General features: G+C 38.8%; 2 protein-coding genes across 7 annotated transcripts; both read right to left on the bottom strand.

Moving 5' to 3' along the window:
* Window positions 1–4,677: 4,677 nt before the first annotated feature.
* LOC121400542 lies at window positions 4,678–6,952 on the bottom strand. Of its 4 annotated transcripts, XM_041583861.1 has the most exons (3): window positions 6,362–6,952; window positions 6,232–6,285; window positions 4,678–6,144 (listed from the first exon to the last, which is right to left on the bottom strand). In XM_041583861.1, the coding sequence occupies exons 2-3, from the start codon at window positions 6,276–6,278 to the stop codon at window positions 5,619–5,621; spliced, it is 573 nt and encodes a 190-aa protein (XP_041439795.1). In that variant the 5' UTR covers window positions 6,279–6,285; window positions 6,362–6,952; the 3' UTR covers window positions 4,678–5,618. The 4 variants fall into 3 exon arrangements, with proteins under 4 accessions (XP_041439795.1, XP_041439793.1, XP_041439794.1 ...); XM_041583859.1 differs by having other exon boundaries at window positions 6,232–6,952; XM_041583857.1 differs by having other exon boundaries at window positions 4,678–6,285.
* A 3,814-nt stretch (window positions 6,953–10,766) lies between these two features.
* Window positions 10,767–23,627, bottom strand: sypl2.S (synaptophysin like 2 S homeolog). 3 transcript variants are annotated; one of them, XM_018248010.2, is made up of 7 exons: window positions 23,440–23,627; window positions 21,472–21,535; window positions 19,269–19,337; window positions 15,505–15,632; window positions 13,247–13,445; window positions 12,131–12,322; window positions 10,767–11,565 (listed from the first exon to the last, which is right to left on the bottom strand). In XM_018248010.2, exons 1-7 carry the CDS (start codon window positions 23,481–23,483, stop codon window positions 11,437–11,439), a joined length of 825 nt encoding a protein of 274 aa, XP_018103499.1. In that variant the 5' UTR covers window positions 23,484–23,627; the 3' UTR covers window positions 10,767–11,436.
* Between the last annotated feature and the right edge of the window lie 548 nt (window positions 23,628–24,175).

Raw genomic sequence — 24,175 nt, 5'->3', positions numbered from 1 at the left:
AAAAATGTAGAGAGAGGCAAGGGGAAATTCTATGCGTGGGGTAATAAGTGTGGTACTGTTGGCGAAATTGTATAAACAGCAACAACACAAACTATATCCAGGATATCCAAACTGCTGAGGGACAAATCACCTACCATACTAATAAGATAGCCCAGACTTTTAAACAATATTACTCCAAATTGTATAATATACAGTTAGCTGCACCCCTTAACGAACAACATTTAAAGGATTACATATCCGAAACTACACATACGCGAATACTAGATCCAGACATACAGTACAAGAAGCATTGAATCAGCCCTTCCTCCAGGAGGAACTCAAATTCGCCATTTCCACATCTCCACAGGGGAAGTGTCCAGGGCCTGATGGCTTTACCATTGGGTTGTATAAATATTTAGGGGATTCCCTGGCATCAATTATCATACCAGCATTCAATGCAATAACAGACAAGGAACCACCCTCCCAGTCCTTTTTGGAAGTGACCATAACAGTAATACCCAAACCAAGTAAGGACCGGAATTTTTTTTAAAAGTTATCGGCCTATCTCCTTGTTGAATGTCGAATACAAAACTGTATGCCAAGATGTTAGGGAATAGGCTAAAACCCCTGCTAAATACACTTATACACACTGACCAGGTGGGGTTTGGGCAAGAGGCGAGGGACAACACGATCAAGACCTTCTCCTTCCGCCAATTTGATCAAAGGCATAAAATCCCATTGTTATTGCTTTCAACGGACGCGGAGATGGCTTTTGATCATGTGAGTTGGAAATTCTTAAGAAAATCCCTCCTGCAGGCTGGCCTGGGACAGATGTTCATATCTAAAATCGGGGCACTATACACGGTTCCAACAACTCGGATTAGAATAAACGGGACATTGTCAGAAGCCTTCTCCCTTTCAAATGGAACACACCAAGGGTGTCCTTTGTCTCCCCTGCTATATATACGGACAATAGAACATTTAATAACTGCAATTAGGAGCAACAACTTAATACAAGGAGTGCAAATACACAACCTGAGAGGTTAAAACAGCTGCATTTGCAGACGACCTTTTAGTCTATGTGAAGTCTCCATTCCTATCAATACCGCCACTCATGCAAGAGCTAGAGAGATTCAGCCTTTATAGCAATTTTCAAATTAATAAGACTAAGTCGGAGGCATTGAATGTATCTTTATCCAAGGCAGAAGTGTTAAGATTACAGCAAAACTTCCCATTTACATGGCAGCCTAAATCTCTTAAATACCTAGGGATCCTGGTCCCTCAAGACAGTTCCACAGCTGCAACACTCAATTATTCTAAATTGCTTAACCAGACTTGCAGAAGATAGACCAATCAAAGCTCACCTGGTTTGGGAGGATTAACTTTATAAAAATGATAGTGCTTCCAAAATTTCTATATCTTTTTCAAACCCTCAATTCCACCTAAAAAGAGCTTCTTCCAGAATGCTAATGGACTTCTTACATAATTCATCTGGGCCAATAAACCACCACAAATTAAATTAACAACCTTACACAGATGTAAGCAGAAAGGGGGAGCAGGCCTACCTGACTTACACTTATTGGCAAGCGGCAACCTGTACTAGATTAATAGACTGCTTTCATCACCTGGATCAAAAAGAGTGGATCCAAATAACAGGAAATTTTTTATTACTTACCGTAATTTCTGTTTCCTGGTCACTTTCCATGGCAGCATTCACCAATGGGTTAAATCCACTCACCAGGCCAATGGACAGGATCCTCCCCAAGCAATTAAAAGCGCCCGCCCCCTTATACTCACTGTCTTAGTTGAACAGCTCACACAAAAACAAGGGGTGGGTAGTTTTTGGTGAATGCTGCCATGGAAAGTGACCAGGAAACAGAAATTACGGTAAGTAATAAAAAATTTCCTGTTTTCCTAGTCACCCATGGCAGCCATTCACCAATGGGAACTACCAAAGCTACAGGGAGGGACTTGACACTTGACACATAATGCAGTAACATAACACACTTTATTTTGAAATATTCGCAACAGACTGCAAAATCTTTCTCCCAAATTTTGTTTCCTGGGAGGAAAGAATATCCAATCTATAATGCTTAATAAATGTATTGATGGAGGACCATCTCGCCGCCCTGCAAATCGCTTCTGGCGATGCCTTTGCCTCCATCGCCCAGGAACTTGCTAGAGCTCGGGTGGAATGGGCTTTCAATCCCCGGGGAACCTTCCTGCCAGCTGCATTGTACGTCTTCGCAATTGCTGCTACTATCCAAGAACTCAACGTCTTCTTAGATGGAGTTTTCCCCTTTCTGAAACCGCCAGGAATCACAAACAAATGATCCGACTTTCTCCATGATTTTGTTCTATCCAGGTATATTGTGAGGGCTCTGACCAAATCCAGTTTATGCCATTGTCTCTCCTTTTCTGACTTTGGCGAAGGACAAAATGAAGGAAGTGTAACTTCTAAATCCATATGGAAGTCAGATATCACTTTTGGAAGAAATTTGAAAGTAGGTCTCAAAACCACTTTGTCTTCATAAATTACAGTGAATGGCTCCAGAGCTGATAATGCTGCCAGCTCGCCCACTCTGCATGCTGACGTCACGGCAACTAGAAAAACAACCTTAAGTGTAAGATTCCATATGGAAACGTCCTCTAAAGGCTCAAAAGGTGGCTTCGTCAAACTGTCTAGGACAAACGGAAGATCCCAGGGAGGCGAAAAGCTTCGGATGCGTGGTTTTACCCTCTTAAAGGCATTGAAGAATCTCAGGACCAACGGATCTACCGCCCAAGTTTTTCCTGAGAGTGCTGAAATAGCCGACACCTGCACTTTGAGGGTACTTAAATGAAGGCCTCTCTCATATCCAGCGAACAAAAAATCGACCACCATAGATGCTGAAGGACAACCTGGGTCTCGCCCTTCTGCCAGCATAGATCTCACAAACGTCTCCCAGATCTTATAGTATTGTGTAGATGTAGATCTTTTCCTTGCATTCAACAGAAAATCTACTAACTTCTCTTTGTACACTAGTTCTCTCAGTCTCCTCCTCTCAACCTCCAGGCCGTCAAGCAAAGGTGATCTTCCTTGTGAAACTGAACTAGTCCCTGGGACAACCAACCTGGGAACCTCGGAATCTGCTTGGGCTGTCCTAAGGACAGTCTGTGTAGAAGAGGAAACCAAGGTCTTCTTGGCCAGTATGGTGCTATTACTATAGCATTGGCCTTTTCTCGCTCTATTTTCTTTAGGACCTTCCAGACCAGGGGAATTGGAGGGAACACAAAGATTAGTTCTCTTGACCAGTCCTGCCTTAGACCATCTACGGCTTCTGCCTCTGTGCATGGGAATCTGGAAAAAAACCTTCTGCACTTCCTGTTGTGAATGGTAGCCATGGCATCTATCTCCGGTACTCCCCAAGTATCTACCAGATCTTGAAAGATATCCACTCGACTTCGACTTAGAAAATCTGCTTTTTGGTTTTCTATTCCTGGAAGATGTACTGCAGTGATATTTTCTAGGCAAGACTCTGCCCACTGAAAAATTGGTTTTACTTCCTCCGACAAGACCAGGCTTCTTGTACCTCCTTGCTTCTGCACATAGGCCACTGCTGTGGTGTTGTCGGAAAACACCTTTACACTTCTTCCTTTCAGATGGTCTGCCAAGGCTAAAAGCGCCTCTTTTATTGCCTTTAACTCTATGACATTTGAGGAGACGTGACTTAACTCCCAAGAACCTTGAACGCATACATCTCCTATGTAGGCTCCCCAGCCGACTCCTGATGCATCTGTTGTAACTGTTATCCAGTCTGGCTCCTCTAGTGGGGTACCTCTTCCCAAATTCTCTGGAACACACCACCAATTTAGGACGTTTTTTAATTCTTGAGACAGAGTCAATTTTTCTCGTAGGTTTTCTTGAGGATTTTTTACTTTCCTGAGCACAAAATTTTGTAATGGTCTTGAATGCCACCTTGACCATTTTACGATCTGGATCGTTGAGGACATCAATCCCATGATCTTCAAACACTGGCGCACTGAGACTACTTCCTGACTTCTGAAGTCTTCTATCGCCTGAATAATCTTCCTTTGTTTTAGAAGAGGAAGACTTACCAAATTCCTTTGTGTCTGGAAAAGAGCCCCTAAAAAGACGAGAGACTTTGATGGAACTAGACTGCTCTTTTCCAAATTCACTATCCAGCCGTGTAGCTCTAGCGATTCCAACACCCTCGTTGTTTGAATCTCTGCCTCTCTCTTTGTTCTTGCCGTTACCAGAATATCGTCTAAGTAATGAAAGACTGAAATTCCTTCCTTCCTTAATTCGGCTATTAATGTCACCAAAATCTTTGTGAACACTCTTGGGGATTGCGACAGGCCAAATGGGAGACATTTGAATTGCACATGTACCCCTCCCACTTCGAACCTCAGAAACTTTCTGTGGTCCTGACAAATTGGCACATGAAAATACGCATCCTTCAAGTCGATGTTGGTGAGCCAATCCCCAACCGAGATCGCCTGTATCACTGATGCTAGGGACTCCATCTTGAATTTCTTTTTTTGTAGAAATTTGTTTAGCCTCCTCATGTCTAATACTGGCCTCATAGCGCCTGAAGCCTTCTTTACTAGGAATAATCTTGAATAAAACCCCCTTCTTTGTTCGAAAGGAGGAACGACTTCTATTGCCTCGGAAGCAAATAGCTGATCTATGTACTCCTGGAACAGACCTTGCGCTTCTTCTGACTCCTGCAAAGATGAAGTTACAAAATAATCTTCTTTGGGAATTTTTGAAAACTCTAAACAAAAACCTCTTTCTATTGTATCGCATACCCAGCGATCCTGAATGTTTCTGGCCCAGACCTGAGCGAATAGCGCCAATCTGCCTCCTACTTTCGTCTGAGCCAAGACACCCTCATTGCTGCTGAGCCGTTGAGCCTGAGGTGGAGAAACCTCTCGATCTCCTGAAATTGCCTCTTGAGCTTTGACGGCCCGATCTCCAGGACGACTGTCTGTTAAATTCTTTCCCTTGCTTATATTGTTTGGATGTTCTAAATGATCTCTCCTTCTCTCTGTGAAAAGATGTATCAAACCTCATCCTTTTGTTTCTTCCTTCCTGAGGAAGGAATACACTTTTTCCTCCAGATACTTTCTTGATGATTGTATCCAATCTCTCTCCAAACAACATTTCTCCCTCAAATGGTAGTTGGCATAAGTTGGATTTCGAGGCTGCATCTGCTGCCCAAGGTTTAAGCCACAACGCTCTCCTTGCTGCCACCGACAGTGCCATAGATCTTGCCATAAAGTGGACTAGATCAATAGAAGCTTCTGACATAAAATCAACCGCCAACTTACAGTCAGCCAGCATTTCCAACACTTTAGGTCTTTTTACATTAGATGAGATTGCTTCTTCTACCTCAGCTAGCCACACTTTTAAGGCTCGCGAAACTGAAGTGAGCGCCACTGCCGGTCTACAGGCTGCCCCTGCTGCTCCAAAAGATTTTTTAAGATTAAATTCAATCTTTTTCTCCATCGGTTCTCTGAAAGCTGCCGCATCATCCACCGGTAAGGTGGTCTTTCTTGCCAGTCTCACAACCGCTGCATCCACCTTAGGGGATGAATCCCAAAATTTCGAATCCTCTTCTGCAAATGGATATTTCTTAAGAAATTTTCCTGCAGTCTGAGGTCTTTTTTCTGTTTTTTTTCCATTCTGCCATAATAATATCTTTAATTGAGGCGTGAACTGGAAAGCATACCGACCTCTTCTTCAGAGACGGGAACAACTTATCAGCTGAAGATAATTTGGCAGGTTCCATGGGGAACGTCAGCGTCTGCCTAACTGCTTTTATCAGAGGCTCGATCACTGCCAGATCAAAATTGGAGTCCTCCTCCATGTCAATCTCCCCTTCTTCCGAACCTAAAGGAGAATCTAATTCTGAATCTTCCGAAAGTTCTCCCTCCGAAACCTCAGAAAGGGAATCTATTTGTCTTGAGTAACCATGTCTTGCCCTCTTTTTAGAAGTTGCTACTTCCTGAAAACCTTGCACCACCGCTTGCTTAATGACCGCAGCCAAAGATTCAGCAAAAGCTTGATTTTCAAGAGAAGCTGACACTCCTGGTTCTCCTGGAGCTTGAACTGACGTAGCCTTTTCTGGCGTTTTGTCTTTCTTCTCAGTGGCAGGAAGGCTGTGTAATTATATAGAAAAAACAAATATTAACCTCCTGCACAATTCTCTCTCTCTCTTAGCACACAGGCATTAGGATACGTCTCACCTTTTCCCTTTGGGGTGAGGTGGTTTGCCCGGCATTCCCGACTCCATAGAGGTGCTGCATAAAAACAAACTTTTAGTCTATCTCCTAGACAAACAAAAATATCCTGGCAGCATAATACTACTGCACATACCTGTATCAGCAGAATAAACAGGCTCCTGCAGGACCCAGTGTCACAAGTAGCAAAGAAACTTTTTAAAGAAGGGCATCCCTGCCTACCTGAACGCACTAAAATACTGTTTGGCGCATCTCAGGCGCGAAAACCCCACTTCCGGTTCGCCATGCTGCCAGATTCCAAAATGGCGCCTGAGGTACTTCCGCCCATACGGCGCTCCGCATCCAGCCTAGTGTAGGAAACTCTTGCGGTAGTTGTGACGTCACTTCCGGTTTCGGCGCCACACTGCGCCACACCTCCTTCGCCTCCCTAACCCGCATACTACGGGAGGTACGGCTGGACACAGGATGCCTCCACGCAAACGCCTGGTCCCTCCCTTGCTAACCCCAACTCAGGGGGAGCTACTGGGACTTCAGCAACTGTAAGGGGGAACCGAGAGAGAGAGCAGAGAGCCCCCTTACTGCTGGGAATCATCCACCTGCACCATCAGCCCGTGGACAGGAAAAAAAGACAGTGAGTATAAGGGGGCGGGCGCTTTTAATTGCTTGGGGAGGATCCTGTCCATTGGCCTGGTGAGTGGATTTAACCCATTGGTGAATGGCTGCCATGGGTGACTAGGAAAGAACAATTTCAGATGAGGCAGCCGATAGCGTCATTACCATGGATAAATCCTAGAGACAGACTGGACACTTTGACGCTACCCATAACAACACATAATATATTAGTGGTCTGGGACAAGCTTATAAGACAAATACCGCTATCAATCAGATCAGGACCAAGGACACCCTTAATTGGGAATCCAGCATTTCCCCCGGGTATCCTTAGTAATGGCTTTCTGGCTAAGCGTCATAGGAAAAATTATCCCTTCATAAAGGTGAGAAGTTCAACAGGAGTGGCCCCTTTAGAAAATATTTTGGAGACCCCCACGCACTCCTTTTCACAGAAGTTTATGTACCACCAAATCACCCACTGGTTTTGAGCAAACCCAGAGAAAAACTTGTTAGCAGAAACCACTGCTTTTGATGTTGTGTTTCGCCAAAATTAAACCCACTCATACTTTGGCACAAGTGTACTCCATAATTCTCGACCTGAAAGGTTCACAAGAACTTAAATTTAAAACACAATGGGAAAGGGACTTTAATACTTAATTTAGCGCTGGGGATTGGGAACAGTCCTTTGCACTCATGCACAATCTGGCAACTGCATGCAAAGCACAAGAGACGAACTAAAAGAAACTTAACAGATGGTACAAATGCCCCGCCATCTTGCATACTATCTACCCTGGGGTGTCGGATAGCTGTTGGCGATGCAAGATGCAGAAAGGGGATATGAAGCACATATGGTGGGATTGCCAGTTAATACAACTCTTTTGGGTTTCAGTTTTTCAGTTAATTTCTAAAGTCATGGGAATAGATATTTCACCTGATCTGTCTTTAGCATTAATATCTATTCCATCCCCTAACACACTGTTGAAAATTGTACCTGTACCGGGTTTTGTAGCCTTTGCAATTGCAGCAGCCAGAACTGTAATCCCCAGACTATGGAAATGTCCCAGGTCACCCACAGTTGGTGAATGGGTAGTAAAATTAAATCATATACAACGAATGGAAGAACTACTTTCATTTACAAGTCAATCCCCTAATTGATATATCAAAGTCTGGGCGTCCTGGGTCTTATTCAAAGCAACATTAGACAATACCTGTATTTTAGCTACTACGTGATATCACTTGGTGTGTATTGCAGAATAAAACAGTGTAACCTCCCTATACTACGAGCTCAAAGGTAGATTGATATGTAAATATGTATTGTGACATGCCACTGGCCTGCACATGCACTTTTATGGGGGAATTAGCGTTTGGTAGGCAGGTAGTATAGGATTTTTGAGCTAAGAGACAGGGACACCAAGGCTTCAGACAAAAACACAGGTTTATTATGCACTGGGCATTCCCAACGAAAAGGCAACAGAAAAAATGTTCAGGTTACAGTTAAACAACTTCACTGTAGAACATGCAGGGTACAGGTCAGCAAATACATTCAGGGGTTTCCCCCCTCTGGTCGCTCACCATCAAGGGAAACTCTCATCCTCTTGCACTTTGAAGTATTTGGGCTTCACACTCAGCCCTGCTATCTTAACCTCCTGGGACTCAGACTCACTAGCCTCTGCCAGTCCTTTTCTCTTTCTTTCCACACAAGGGATTTAGGCTCCAAGCTCTGGAACTCTCTTGCTGGCACCAAAGCTCCTTCTGCCCAGCTCTGTCTCTCACAGCCCCTCACTTCCCTCCACTCTAGGAGGTGTTTGAAAAGCTCTGAACTGTGCTCACATAGCCCTTTTACATTGCTAGGTAGATCCTCTTTCAGCTGCCACTTAATTACCTGTCTGAGAGGGAATATTAACCCTACCTGAGCCGAATATTCCTTTGCAGCACATACAATACAGTTTAAACACACTCTTTTATGTGCATTTTCCGCTAAGACAAATCACAGTATCAATAGATTGTGATGCGCTGATCCACCCCTATTCTGTTTATTGTTTTGGAAAACCCTTGACAAAATTGAATAAACATGTTAATATATAACAGCCTTATTGTTCAGAAGATCGCACTACTAATTATGTAACTACCGATGGTGATGAATGTAAAATTGCTTTGTGAACACAGTCAAGGGGAAACCCTTGCTGATTTTATTATAATTTATTTTTTTCTTCTTTCTGTATATTGCCTTTGTCCTGTTTTTCTGTTTAAAAAAAAGAAAACCAAATAAAGAATATGTAAAAAAAAAAAAAAAAGGAGCACATGGCAAAAATGGGGCAGACAAAAGTCCTGAAAATGATCTCTAGGGCTTGTGCAAAATTAGGGACATTGAATGGCTCCTGCAGGGACAGGACAAGCCCCCAAAATCACACTGTCTTGCCAAAATTGAGACAGTTATAAAGTATGATATGATATATAACTCTGTAACCTTTGTGAATAAGACACTTTTCATAAATATGTATTGAAACTGCATATTAATCAGTGTACCACTGGGCCCACTATACCACATGGCCACAGTCACAGGCTCTGCCATATGTTGTTGGCATGGTTATGTGAAATGTGTTAAATATTTGGAAAATCACTCTAGTGCAGTAATTAATGGCAAAAATTGGGCAAATTTGCACTAGCATAGTAACCCATGACAATCCAGTCAAATTGTTGCTTTTTAATTCTTGCTGTAGCTGTAGTTCTAGTTTATTTCAGAAAGTTCATCAGAAATAAAGACTTTTAAAATGTTTTTATTGTTCCTCTCTTTCCGTCTAACAACTCAATCCAGGTGCAGACTGTTACAATGTTTTACATTGATTAGTTAGTTGATACATTTCTCAGCAGCATCAATTCTAACTGTAATGAAATGCAAGGATTCTGCTCCCCCCTACCAGCTGCTTCAGAAAGACAAATTGAAAAAATGTATCTTTACACTTCAATATTAGAAAATAGTCATAAATAGAAAATAGAAAGTAATTTTAAAAAGTCTTTATTTCTGGTGAACTATCTAAAAACAAAAACAGATCTGGTGACCCCCCCCAAGTTTCCTACATGAGAAGGTGAAAAATGAAATTTGAAACTTCAATATTATAGAATATTTTTATGTTGTGCTTTCTTAAATAAACGGAACCAAAAACATGTTAGGAATGTGTATACCAATTTAAATGAGCTTGACAGAGCCTATTATAGACAAAATAATACTTTTTGAAAATATGTAGAAACCACAAGCACGGTGTGCTCAGTACACTAAATAAGTATGATCAACTAACTATGCACTATAGTAAGAGAAGAAAGGAGATATTATTGGAAGCATAGTGCCACTAACCCCGCCACATTGGTATCTTCCCAGCCTTTGTTCACTCTGTCCATCCATTGTGACTCACATGCTCAGTGCTGTACTGATCCCTTGAGATCTATGGTCACTCTGTCATCTTCTTCTGGGTTCTATCAATTTCCACAAGCAAACAGTCTCAGTCAATTGAATCAATATCAAACAGAAATTCTCACAGCCTTATTATAGGGATGGGTTACCTTTTAACCTAATTTTTAGGAACCTTGCAATTGGCCTTATTTTTTTATATCGTTTTTGTATTTTTTTGCCTTTGCCTCGTCTACATCTTCAGCTTTTAAATAGGGGTCTCTGTAGGCTTACAACGGTATTATTATTGTTACTTTTGATATTCCAGTTTGTCATTCAAACCACTGGCTTGTTGCTAAGATAAACAAGACCCTAGCAATCACCAGATAGCTACTGGGATTTCAAATTGGACAGCTGCAGAATGGAAATGGCCGAAAAAAACCTCAAAGAAAGTTAATATAAAGTTGAACAGCCTCTTTAAAGCAAAATCCACTTGTGTACAACATAATAACATGTTCTAGTTGAGTAAAATAAACCACTCTGTATGTAGAATATTTGTTTTTATTTAATAAATAGCACCAGAGACACTGTGGACAGGTGAGAAAGGTTATTTTCTTTGAAAAGGACAGGAGACAATTCTAATAGAAAGCATAATATGAATCAGTACTGTCCTTTACAGTAGGGCACATATTTAAAAATAAATACTGTTATAGACTGCATTATAAAGAATTCAACCCTGCGTTAATTCATTTGTGTTTACGGTTTGGTATAAACTGGGTTACTTATTGTAACCAGGCCCAGACTGGCAATCTGCAGATTCTGGCAAAATGCCAGAGGGGCTTTCGTAAGATTCCAAAGAAAGTCATGGGCTGGTGGGGGCTGTATCTGCCTCTATATACTTGAAAATCCAGGGCCTATTTTGAATCCCAGTCCAGGCCTGATTGTAACATATATATGCTGTATGCTGGGCTGTATTAAATACAGTGCAACCAACCCTACAATAAGCTTTTTTTATAAGCACTTATGTATGTTTTTGGAACATTAATCATATTCGCTATATGTGGGCAGTGTCAGGGTAAATAATAAAAGGTCATAAAGAATTGAACAGTTGATTATTTGAAGCCTGGTAAAGAAGAAGGTGAATGGGACTCAGTCCTAGAATTTCAGTAGGGTAAGAGTATGTGTTGGAAACCCAGGAATATGTTTGTCAGGTATCACTAGTGGTCTTCAACCTCTCCACGCTCTGCAGATTCTTCCTTGGAGGCAGGTTTCTTACTCCATGTGGTCTCTTTAAACACAAACCATATATTGGCAGCCCAGATAATGAAATTCAGAAAGCCAAAGAGCTGTGTCGTAAGAGAGAAAGAGAAATAATAAGATATAGTCAATGATTTAGGGTATGGACTTGAAAAATTATTTAATATTATTAAAATAAACATTGTGAATCTGTTTACTTAAGAGATCAAGAGTGAATTAGGAGAGGGTTAGGATGCTTGACCATTTTGTATTTAAAGGAGAATGAAAGCCATTGAAACACTGGCCTTTTGCCTATAATAAAAAGTAATGAAATGGGTTTGGTGACTGTCATCTTCTGCTGCTTGCCATAATATTTCTAGCTTTATGCTGGTCAGGGACATGCACAGTTGAAGACTATCCAGTCCTAACTTCAACTGCACATGCTTATGGTCTCTGATCACTGGGAAAAGAACAAAAAGCGGCCCAAGATGTTGGTCTTCGGTATATTCTGTGTTTCTTAACGCAGAAGGGGAAGCAGTTATCTAGAAAGGGCCTAAGGTGTTTTAGTATCCATTAACCATGATTACTCTGGAAAAACCTAAATGACAAGGAAACAAGGGGAGCTTTGGGAGGGTGTTTGTTTTGATTGTACTAAGTAATCTATGACAATCTTACCACAGATATGTTAGCAAGGGCAAAATATGGTGAAGAGCCAGCATTGCATGTGGCTTTTTCCATTTGGCAGAGAGGCATTGATGAGACAAGGCTGGAAGGTTGAGTAGCCACCTTCACATCCATCAGGCCTTTTCCCCAAGCTGAAGCTGCCACAAGCCACAAAAAGGTGAAGGCGCCAGTCACACACAAATCCTGTAGGAATGACAGAAATTGCAGCATTACAGTTTGCATAATTCCCATGTAAATCATGGGCATCGGTTAGTATTCAGTTGTATCTTATTTTATGAGCAGTATTATTCTGCTGAACGTATGCATATGTCTGCTACAAGTTTTTGAGAAAGATGATCTGTTTCAAAATCAGTCAACATATCAATTCAACATAGGCCCTTGATATGCCTCAGTGTACTTAATGTATTACAGAAGCATTATACACAGTTATCAGTTCACAATTATCAGTCTGTATTCATTTGAACATGAAAAGTTCAAATTATTTCATTTATTTTTCTTCAACTGAAAAAGCCAAAACATAAAGGTCAAAACTATATATGTAGGTGATGCCACCTGAGAGTATTCAGCATTTGTTTATCAATGTCCTTGTATGCCTAGCAAAAGTTTCATTAGACAAGATGTTAAAGGGATTGTTCCGTGTAAAAATAAAAACTGGGTAAATAGATAGGCTGTGCAAAATAAAACATGTTTCTATTATAGTTAATTAACCAAAAATGCAATCTTTAAATGCTGACGTGACTGGATGTCTAACATAATAGTCAGAACCCAATTTCCTGCTTTGCAGCTCTCTTATTGGTTACCAGTTAGTATCCAATGAGGGGGACCATATGTGTCATAACTGTATTGCTTTTGAATCTGACCTGCATGCTAAGGATCAAAAGCAAACTAACTATACAGTTAAGTTCCATGTGGCCTCCCTTCAAGTTGCTGATTAAAAGTTTTATTATTGTTTTTTATTTTGCACAGCCTTTCTATTTACCCAGTTTTTATTACATCCTTAACTGTACCTTTAAAGCAAATCTGAGCATTTTAATACTCCATATTATTTTGCAATAATTCTTTCCTCTCTCACTTGCATTCATACTCATTTTGTTTTTTGCTTCCTACCACAATTGGCAATCTGCGGATTTTGGTGTATTCTTCATGGAAACGTAAATAGATAACCAGTGCAAACATGGCGTATAGGAATGCAAAGACTCCCATTGTCACAAAGAACTCTGCAGGGGCAGAGAAATCCCCTGTCAGATGGAGAATACGCCTTTCCATATCGTCACAAGCTGGCATCTCATAGCGTTGGCGATACAGCCTAAAAACAAGAAAAACCATGTCTGGTGAATGATAAATAAATGGGCTTAAAATTAGAATACTATCATTATAACCAATCCTGAGGTTTTGGTCTGATTATATAGGTTAAAAAAGACACACATCCATCAAGTTTAAACTTTTGTCTAAATGAAACCTGCCTAATTTCTAGTTGATTCAGAAGAAGTTGAAAACCCCACGTGAAACTTCTCCAATTTTAATCAGAGGGGTCAACTTTGTACTAAGAATTATTTTCAGTAACCCTGAATAAGTTACTAAAAACCCTCCAACCTTTTTCTGAAGTATCTAATGTATGTGCCAGTACATCCATTGTCAAATAACATTCCACTGACAACGCTGTACCCTTAGGGGCATATTTATTATGCTGTGTAAAATGAAATTTGCCTAAAAAAAAGTGGTGTGCTGCGATGTGAACACATTTTTTACATTGCTTCCAGCAGAAGTCACTCTAAGAAAAAAACAAGTAAAAAAAACAAAAAAACACAACAAAGCCTGGCGATGTGTGGTCTATGAAGGAAATACAGTTAAATATAGTAATAGATATAGATCCATTTCCACTCATATAGAGTGAATTGATATATTTATTGTATACAGACCTTTGGCCATATAGGACCCAAAAGTACAGTGCAATCAAAGTGTTGCAGCTGACATCTGTTAGATACAGCTGACAGCTGTTGTTTAAACTTGATGAATAAGCGGGTACTTTCCAACTGATCTGTTTTTTCAGCTGGGTTGTTAAACATATTTGAATGGTCAACCACATGTATATGCTAGTTTGGCTGTTGTGCCAAAGAAGGAAATCTCGAAGGCCTTGTAGGAGAATGTGCACAAGTCTCTGTCACTGCTAGTCTAAAGAACAGGTGAACTGCATTTTCTGTCTGTATAGTTGTCTCTGAGTAGGGCCCTGATTAATCAGACTATCCTATGGCACTGTGCATGGTTAACTTTAGAATATGTAGGTAGCATTTTAGAATAATTATTAATGGACTTAGTTGTTAACTACAGGTGTAATGGCAAATTGACAAGGATTGCGAGAATGTCACCATATTATGGAAATTAATTTTTTCCAATGAATATTGAAACTAGGCTCTTCTTTAACAGTATCATTCTAGAGTTAATTAAGAAACTAATATCATTTCATTCTTAGGAGAATGTAAAACATCCTGGGAATGCCAAACTGTCTAATATTGTTACCATGACTAGAGGAGACGTCTGTGAGAGAACCTGAAAGGGGAAAGACTACCAGAAGCTACAGTGATAAATACTGCTCCCCTTGAAACATCATAATGTTTATTTTTCTTTATAACCTATTCTTTACCATTACAACTTTACATAAAAATTACCCCTTTCTCAGAGGTGTAACAGATTATTGGCTATAGCTGTGTGCACTGCAAACACACTTCTATCACAATTGTTTATTGCAGTGTTTCTTTTATTTTGATTGATAGTTGCCTGAATCATATGGTTTTAAGAAGAATTTGTGCAATAATATTTTGGTAAAACCTTAAAGGTACAGGATCTATTATCCAGAATGCTTTGGACCTGGGGTTATAAATCCAATAGGATTGTTTGCCAATATGGATTCATGCAGCTTAGTTCAATCAAGTAATCAATCAAAATTACAATCAAGTAAATTACACTAATTTTTATTACAGATAAAAAAAAGTATTTTTTTTTATTTGCTTAAATCAGACTCTATGGAACATTGCCTTCCCATAACTCGGATTTTTCTGGATTAAGGGTTTCTGCATAAGGGACCCCATAGCTGTACAGTATTTCTAGTATTAGATTTTAGATGTATCACTTTGATTAATATGTGAAATTTCATGGATCACTTGAACAATTTACAAATACTACTTGAAATTTGGACTGTGTTATTGATAGAACAATTACACAGCAATATTAAGAAGGCAAATTAATAACATCCAGGAGAGCTTGGAAGTAATTTATCTTTGTTACAAGAACATATGTTCTAACTGACGTAAGATGCTGGTTTTCTGGATATTATAATATAATTCTGCTAGCATTACATTTTTATTTACCTGAATGGGTATCCAAAGGGAACCGAAATTAGCTTTATTTCTGTGTCTGCTTCTGACTTGCACATGACAGTTGCTGCTGTCTCTCCACTGTATGACCCACAACTTCCAAAGGCAAATATAGCAAACAGCTAAGACAGGGAAATAATTATTTTTAGATTGGCAAATATAAGTTATGTCAAGCAAAAAATAAAGTGCTTCAAAAGAGTCCTTTAACACAAGAAAACATACAATATGAGAAGATAAATGTATATCAAGATGTTGGTAGAAGATTAAATAAATAAACATGCATCTTTCTGTGCTTCATGCACTTTTATGGGACATCATTGCGTTGCCACAATGTAAACGAAAATGAATAAAATGCCAGCACAGTAACACCAAAAAAATGAAAGTGTAAGTAATGAAAATATCATGTACTGTTGCCCTGCACTGGTAAAACTGATCTGTTTGCTTCAGAAACACTACTATAGTTCATATAAACAAGCTGCTGTGTATGGCGGAAATTGAAAAAAGGCTATATGGCACAGGTTAAATAGTGGATAATAGATAACACCATTATGCTCTACAGGACTCATCTGCTATCTGCTGTGTAACCTGAGGCTTCTCTCCTTTGAATGGCTGCCCCCATGGCTAGGAACAAAGCAGGATCCCGCACACCCAACAGATAACAGCAATATGCCTGGTGCTCACTGGCAGAGGTTCGGCAGCCCCACAACAGAGTACAGCAAGCGATGCACTCCGCATTGAAATACATTTTTGAAGATTTCTCACAGTCCTGTGTGCCGTTGGAATTCCTTTGCTGCCCCCATGGCTACACAGCAGCTTATTTATACAAACAATAGTAGTGTTTCTGAAATCAAACAAACCAGTTTTACCAGTGCAGGGCAACACTGCATTTTATTGCTATTACTTTAAAACACTTTTTATTTTTTTGATATGCATTTGTTTTGGTTCAGCTTTGGAGGGGCTGCATAATAACCATAAGGAACAATAAACTGAACAATTTGGGAAAAGGATCACTCCAATTTTTATTTTACTACGATTTTAAGTTGAAGCCATACAAGACATATTTTGACATCTATATTTATTATTACTCTTAATGCTGAGGAAATTTGTGACTGCATTAAATCATGAGGATTTCTTACAGGAGAACTAAACCCTAAAAATTAATATGGTTAGAAATGTCATATTTTATTTACTGAACTTATCTGCACCAGGCTAAAGTTTCAGAATCTCTCTAGCAGTAATGATCCAGGCCTTCAAAGTTGTCACAGGAGCTCACATCCTGCTGATGCTCGCATACTCAGTGTGGTCTGGCAGCTGTTGAGAAGCTGCCCGCAGATTATTGTTACTAATTATCAAGAGTAAAATAAGGCTGGCCTGTCATATAAACTAATACTGTATGTCTAATTATTGCTTTCTGATGCTAACTGAGGTTTTCAAAGTTAAAAAATCTCTTGTATTGTGATGTTTATATTCTCTATTTACATTATATTATTAGCAGGGTCCTAAGCTCAGTAAACTGAAAGCAGTATAGAGAATGTGTTGTGAGGGCTACTGAGAGCATATTTGGAGGTACAGATTTCAACTGCTAAAGGGCTGTTTTAGCTTGTACAAATGACCAAAAATAACATACATTTCTGCTTTACTGCTTTGTTTGTCATGAACAAACTTTGCATGGAAAGAGAATATTAGAACAGAAATAGCTATATACAATTACATTCAAGCAGGACATGTAAAGAGACACAAGAGTAAGGAGTAAGTTCCCTGAGACAGGGTCAGGTTTAATATCACTACTCCAAGAGGTAGTCTTTGAGTACAATCATCTAAGATTTTTGTACTATGTCTACAGGAGGGGGGGGGGGGGCAAGAAAAGCTTTATGTTTAATTACTGCCTCCACAAAATGAACTGAGCTAAAAACTGAGCCAAAAGTGTTTGTCAGTAGATTTCAGGCATATCAGCAGGTAGGAACCTAATTTGTTATGGTGCATTGTTGCCTTCTAGAGTAGCGAGTCTTTCCTTAGCAAAAATACAGTGCAATGAGGAAAATACTGCCTGCCATATACACAATAGATTTTGTTACTTTCAAGCAATTTATTCACTTTTTTTTGTTGAATTAATATCCACATTAGAATTTCCCATTCTAATGCCCAGCCTATTTCCTATATGCAAAGACATTCTAAAATACAGTTTTCCTTTAAAGATATAATTAAGCTTGTTTGAAAAAAGAGAAATACTGTAAAATGAATGAAATGATCAACAAAGCTTGGTGGACACCAAGCCAAGCATAGTTCTACCATGTATATGTAACCAACATTTCTATATCAAACACTATTGCGGCAGGTTTGTTCTAAAGATGGCTGTGTAGTGGTTTTGACGTTAAAATGGTGGTTCAGTTAACTTTTTGTATGTTATAGAATGGATAATTCTAAGCAACTTTCCATTTGGCCTACATTTTAATTTATAGTTTAGAATTATTTGCCTTCTCCTTTTCCTGCTTTAAAATGGGATTCACTGATCACATCTAAAAACCAAATGCTCTGTAAGGCTACAAATTTATTGTTATTGCTATTTTTTATTTCTATTCAGGCCCTTTACTACTCATATTACAGTCTCTTGTTCAAATAAGTGCATGATTGCTAGGGTAATTTGGACACTAGCCGCCAGATTGCTGAAATTGCAAACTGTAGAGCTCCTGAATAAAAAGATAAATACCTCAAAAACCACAAATAATAAAAAAAAGTAAAACCAAAATGCAGATTGTTTCAGAATATCACTCTCTACATCATACTGAAAGTTTATTTAAAGATGAACAACCCCTTTAATGGCAGTATGTTGCACAGTGAAATCTCAATTTTACATCCCCTGATTTTCAGTTTTCACAGATTTTACAGCATTTTTGTGGTCCTACCAATATATAATGTATAATGCATTTTCTTGATTTTACATAAAGCATCTTTCTCTAGTCCCCTAAAACACAGAATGGGGGTTCTACTATGTATAATATTTTTTACTCATAACACTCACTGAAATAAAATAGCATAAATAATATAGATTTACCTCATTTGAGGCTTTTGGAACAGCTAAGGCCCATGCATTTCTAGTATTTAGGGAGGTAAGAGTGGAAACTGACACACTGTGAGTGCTGTGAGATCCCAGGTATGTGGAGAATGGCAGTGGTAGAAAGGTTACTGACTGGGAGAGATTCCTACTCTGCAGTGAAATATGAGAATAGCTATTTGTGAGGGCTGTATGGAGCTATAACAGTTGGTTTGGGGGGCAGGGTGGGTGGCATACAGCTGAAGGCTTGAGAGGGGACACAGAGCAATCTTTAGAATGAATAATCTGTTGTGCATAGATACAAAGTTTTTGGGGAGAAATAGCACTTCCGTTTGCAGTGACAACTTTAAAGAATGGTTTATTGAGCTGTATTAGCTCAATAGCTATATATCTGTTAAGAATGATTTATGTATCTGTATGAAAAGCATTGCTATAAGTAAAATTACCAAGTTGCACACTTGCTGCTCGCATGAAATTTTTGAGCTAATGGAGATTGTATATAGGGTAGAATTAGAGGTATAATATTAAAATAAAAAAAAGGTAACATGATTTTTTTTTTGCTGTTTTAATTATTGAAAAGTTTTCAGGAAACATACAAATCTAAATGAAAATCTACACACAGCAAGAAAAATATGGAGTTAAGGTGCACAGAGGTAATTGTGTAATACAAATTAACACCCTGAGACAAGGATTACGCCACGCTTACCCATTCCAGCAACTTAATGAATCCCAATGGCTCCTCTAACCTCCTCCAGCGTAGTCCGGCAAATGGGTTCTAATGGGAGGGAGGAGAGATCAGTTTTTGCCCAATTCATATTAAAAACTACACCAAACTCCACATTATTAACCCCTTCTTGCTACCTTCTTGCCAAGTCCTGCAAGGCCCCCCAATCTGTCCATCGTTGAGGAGGGAACTGCTGTTGACATGGTCCTTGTTTAAAGGTGCCCACGGGTGAGTGGCTGGAAGTCTGAACAGAAGGGCTCAAGTATCCAAGTAAAGAGAGTATGTCGGCTCCTCTTGATGTCCAGTTTCTGTAAACCTGTTACTCTTTTATGTACCTACTACTATTTGTAATGCAGTTACGTCCTTATTTAACTGCTTACTGTAATTTGGTATCACTGTTCCAATATCGTTCTCTGGGTATTCTGTAAATAAGGCTAAAAATATCCTTTTTGTTATTTACTGACAATTTTAAGATATTTCTACTGCTTAATTAAGTCACATGCAACCTGCCAAAGTGGTTGTATATTTGTATCCCTTATATCCAGTCTCGTTCCTGTGCCCCAGACTCACTTAGCCCCTGGCTTTCTGCCCTTTTTGCCTCCTCCCTCCTCTCTCCCTCTGTCACCTTCTCACTCCCTCTCTCTCTGTGCTCTCTGATCAAAAAATCCTAATAGAGAGAGGGACAGTGTAAAAGCAAATGACACTTGATCTTCATTTACACACCCCATCCCAAAACAGGGCATAAGAAGCCATCAGTCCTAAGACAGGGAGATGGTGGGAGGTGTCACATAGAACTCTTTCTAGGCTGTAAATAAAGACCCCCCAAACAAACTACAGAAAATCATTTATTTTGTGACCCATTACATATTAAATAAAACTTTATATATTTTAAATAGAAAAATAATTCTAAAAATTTTATTTAAATCTAATTTTAAGATATGCTTAACACTGACTTCTCTGAACAAGGAATTGTGATCATACTGGTGTGTTCACACTTAATGAACACAGATCTTTAGTCATTTATTCTATAAACAAAATAAATGATTTTCTGTAGTTTGTGCATTGAAACATCAAACACCACAAATGCTGATCAGTAGTATAATTATAAAATTATGGTAAAACATTCCTTATATATAAATACACAAAGTATACAAAGTATATTGCTGTCTTTCTAGGAGGACTAATTGGAGCAGCTGCAGATTTGGGGGATGGGTTATAATCCAAAAATACCTAAAAGATACAGAGACTTTTATACACAAAGTATGACTAAATACAGTTTTGGTAAATGCCAGAAACTGACAGAGCTAATGCATATCAAATATGTGTAGAGTTGATTTATTCAACTAAAATCTTGCTTTCTCATTCATTTGCCAACACAATTCTGCTCTCTCCCGTTCATCCATTTACATACAAAAGCATTTATGAAAGATTTTTAACTCATGTATAATCTCTGCTGGTCAATGTTCTTCCCTCAAAATAGTTTTAACTAAAATCTTGCTTTTCCCTTCAGTTACCAACACAATTCTGCATTCTCCCATCCATCTGTAGTTTAGCAACAATTCTGCTATCAATTAATGCAGTAATAATTTATTAACATTACCTATAGGGAACTATATACACTTACATACAAAAGCATTTATCAAAGATTTTTAACTCATGCACAATCTGTGCTGGTTAACGTTCTTCACTTAGAGGCACATTCATTTAAGGTCGAATTGCGAATATACTCAAATGTGATTGGGGGTTATTTAATAAAAAATCTAATATCCTAAACTTGCACTAATTTTATCGACTAAAAAACTTGAATTTGAATCAAATTTGACCAAACTCAATTCAATTTTCATCGAAAAAAACTAGAATGTCAGGAAAGCAACTAACATCTTCAAATTGGTCCCTGGACCTCTCCCATTGACTTATACATGAACTCGGCAGGTTTTAGGTGGCGAATAGTTGAATTTGGGTTCATAAGGGCAGAGTGTGATAAATCTCAATATTCAAATTAAAACTCGAATCGAGTTTTTATAATTCACAATTTAAATTTGAGAGTTTTGACCAAATAAAAATTCAAATTTTCAATTTGACCCATAATAAATCTGCCCCTTAATGTGCAGAGTAGTATGGCAGATGGATTTTAGTTTTTTTTCTTACTTTCTTTTACTTTTAGTGAAAATTAGTTAAACCTTACTTGATCATTGATGGCAATTCTCCAAGGAGCCATTACAGCTTTCTGAAAGATAGGTTCCATAAAGCTGTTAAAATAGCAAATTTAACATGTCACAAGCTCAGCTCTGATTGAAGACTCTAACTTGCAGGGCCCTATTCACCTCCTATATCAGTCACCCTGCTATTGAAATGCGCTGCAGTATAATCTGAGGCTTATAATAGATGAAGTATGCAGTTAACTGAGGTTCTTAGAGCATTTCCAGCTTTTCCATCAATGGCAGCCGTGGAATTGAAATACAATGTTCAATTTCGACTTCTCAAATCAGGGTTAAAGGAAGAAATATCCCTTTTACTGATCAATGTATGCAAGGAAGGCAATTTGGAATAAAGTCTTACAAGTCAGGGGTACATTTATTAATTAAAGGGCTGTGTTTGTACTGCTATATCTTAAGATGTTTAATTATGGTTTTTCATGTTTACTGACTGCATAATAGAAATTCAGAAAAAAAACTTTTGTTTATAACGTGATTTTATATGTATGTATGTATATTTGTATTTATATAGTGCTACTTGAGTACACAGCACAGTACAAAAGAACAATAAATCAACAGAACAAACAGATGCATAAATAAGATAGGTATGGGATCTGGAAACTTGTTATCCAGAAAGCTCAGAATTTCGGAAAGGTTGCCATAGATTCTATTATTTCCAAATAAAAAATAATTCAGATGTTTAAGAATGATTTCCTTTTTTTCTGTAATAATAAAACAGTGCCTTGTACTGAGCCATTATTAATCCTTATTGTAAGCAAAAACAGCCTGTTGGGTTTATTTAATGTTGACATGATTTTCTAGTAAACTTAAGGTATGAAGATTCAAATTATGGAAAGATCCATAATGTGAAAAACCACACTTCCCAAGCATTCTGGTTAACAGGCCCCACACCCGTACAATAATATGTACAATAATAAATACTAAGTACAAAGTAGGGTTACAATGAAGATTAACAGCTTAAAGTGATACTGACACTAAAAAATGAATTTTAGCATATGAATGTACATTAAATGTTACCTATAGGTCATGTTGATCATTTTTTGCTGAGTGGTTTGTTTTTGTATATAATTGTTAGTTGAAGTTCCTAAGCCTGACTCTCTGACACTCTGACTTTGCCAACCTGACTGTCCCATCTCAGCCTGTTAGTTACAGTTTCTAATGCTAACGGACTCCTGCTGCACACATATGGCAGCCCCCTCATACAGGAACATGGGGGATCAGACAGGTAATGTAAAAGCATCATGCAAATACTTTATGGCAAAGTTAGACGTAGCTTACAAAGCCAATATTATAATAGATGTAAAAAAAGTTTAATTTCAGGTGTCAGTATCTCTTTAATGTCAAGGAGACAAGAGACTTTGCCCTGTAGAGCTTAAATGGAAGGGTAACTTACAGCAACTTAAAGGATATTAAGTGCTGTAGGATACAGTGGGTGACACTGCCATATTCCTATTTCAGGTGTTATGCAGTTGCCCTAAGAGGTAGTCTTTGCATTTAGTTCTGAAAAGACTGAGGAAGGATTCAGGGATGGTATTCCAAATGTAAGGACATAAGGTGCCCAGAGAAATAACAGTACCTTGAGAGGATGTGTCTAGACATAGGTGTCCACATAAAATTTTCCAGGGGGAGCAAATTTATCAACCAAAAGTAACCTGATTTTCAAGGCTAACGTAAATACAATAACTAGGTGTATATATTAAGGTAATACTAGGTCAGAGATGTTTTGTAGGAAATGTATTTCTTGGCAAAGTCAAGCAAGAAGGCTATAGTTCCCATAACATTGTAACAAGAGGTGCTGTTTAAAGGAGAACTAAAACCTGAAAAAATGTCTGTAAACATTGTATTTTACATACTGAATTTAAACCATTCATAAAGGCTAGGGTCCTATGGGGGCCGAAATCAGGTAGCTGAAATACATTGGCTAATTTCAACCTTACCACAGGCTCTGCACAAAGAACCACGGGTCCACGACTCTCTGCATTTTGATGCAAAAGTCAGTTTGTGACAAGCAGATTCAATGCGATTGAGAGCCCGCACTCCGGTTAGGGATAACTGTAGTTTTTGGGGGTTTTTTTTTAAATGGCCCTGCCATCACTAGGCCACCCACACCGGGAGAGTTCAAACAGCCATGTTGGGGCACACACATGTGAATAATGAACGCATGCCGCAACTTACTCATTATGTGCATGACGTCAGAAGCACATTATTAGCATGCATTCTGACTGACATGACCGCTCGCGCTCGCACCAGGTGGGAGTGTCCTAGCACTTGCGGGGGGGGGCAATTTTATAAAAACAAACTACAGTCATCTCCAACCAGAGTGCGGGCTATATTAGCCCTCATCTTTTGGGGATAATTTATTTTGCCAACAGGTGCCCTTTAAGAAGTGTTTTGAGTGTCAGTGGTACTGCAACATGTTCAGTGCTCCGTACTGCTGCAGAATATCCATATTACAGGCAGCTCAGCTGAACACAATAAAATTGAGGTCAATAAATCCAAGCTCTAAATTTTACTGCATCTTCCCACTTTCGCCAAAAAAAAAGAACTAAACAAAAACGCAAAAATCTTTGTCAGAGCCTTATTTTGGTGCCTTTAGCAGAATATTAATTGCTACAATAGAGATTATACAGCAAATACGTTTCCGGCATCATTTAATGGCCGACAACGCCTTCC

This window comes from Xenopus laevis, chromosome 2S (genome assembly GCF_017654675.1).
Source record: "Xenopus laevis strain J_2021 chromosome 2S, Xenopus_laevis_v10.1, whole genome shotgun sequence".
Lineage (NCBI taxonomy): Eukaryota > Metazoa > Chordata > Amphibia > Anura > Pipidae > Xenopus > Xenopus laevis.
The sequence above is the reverse complement of the archived record's forward strand: the minus strand, read 5'-3'. Positions and strand labels throughout refer to the sequence as shown.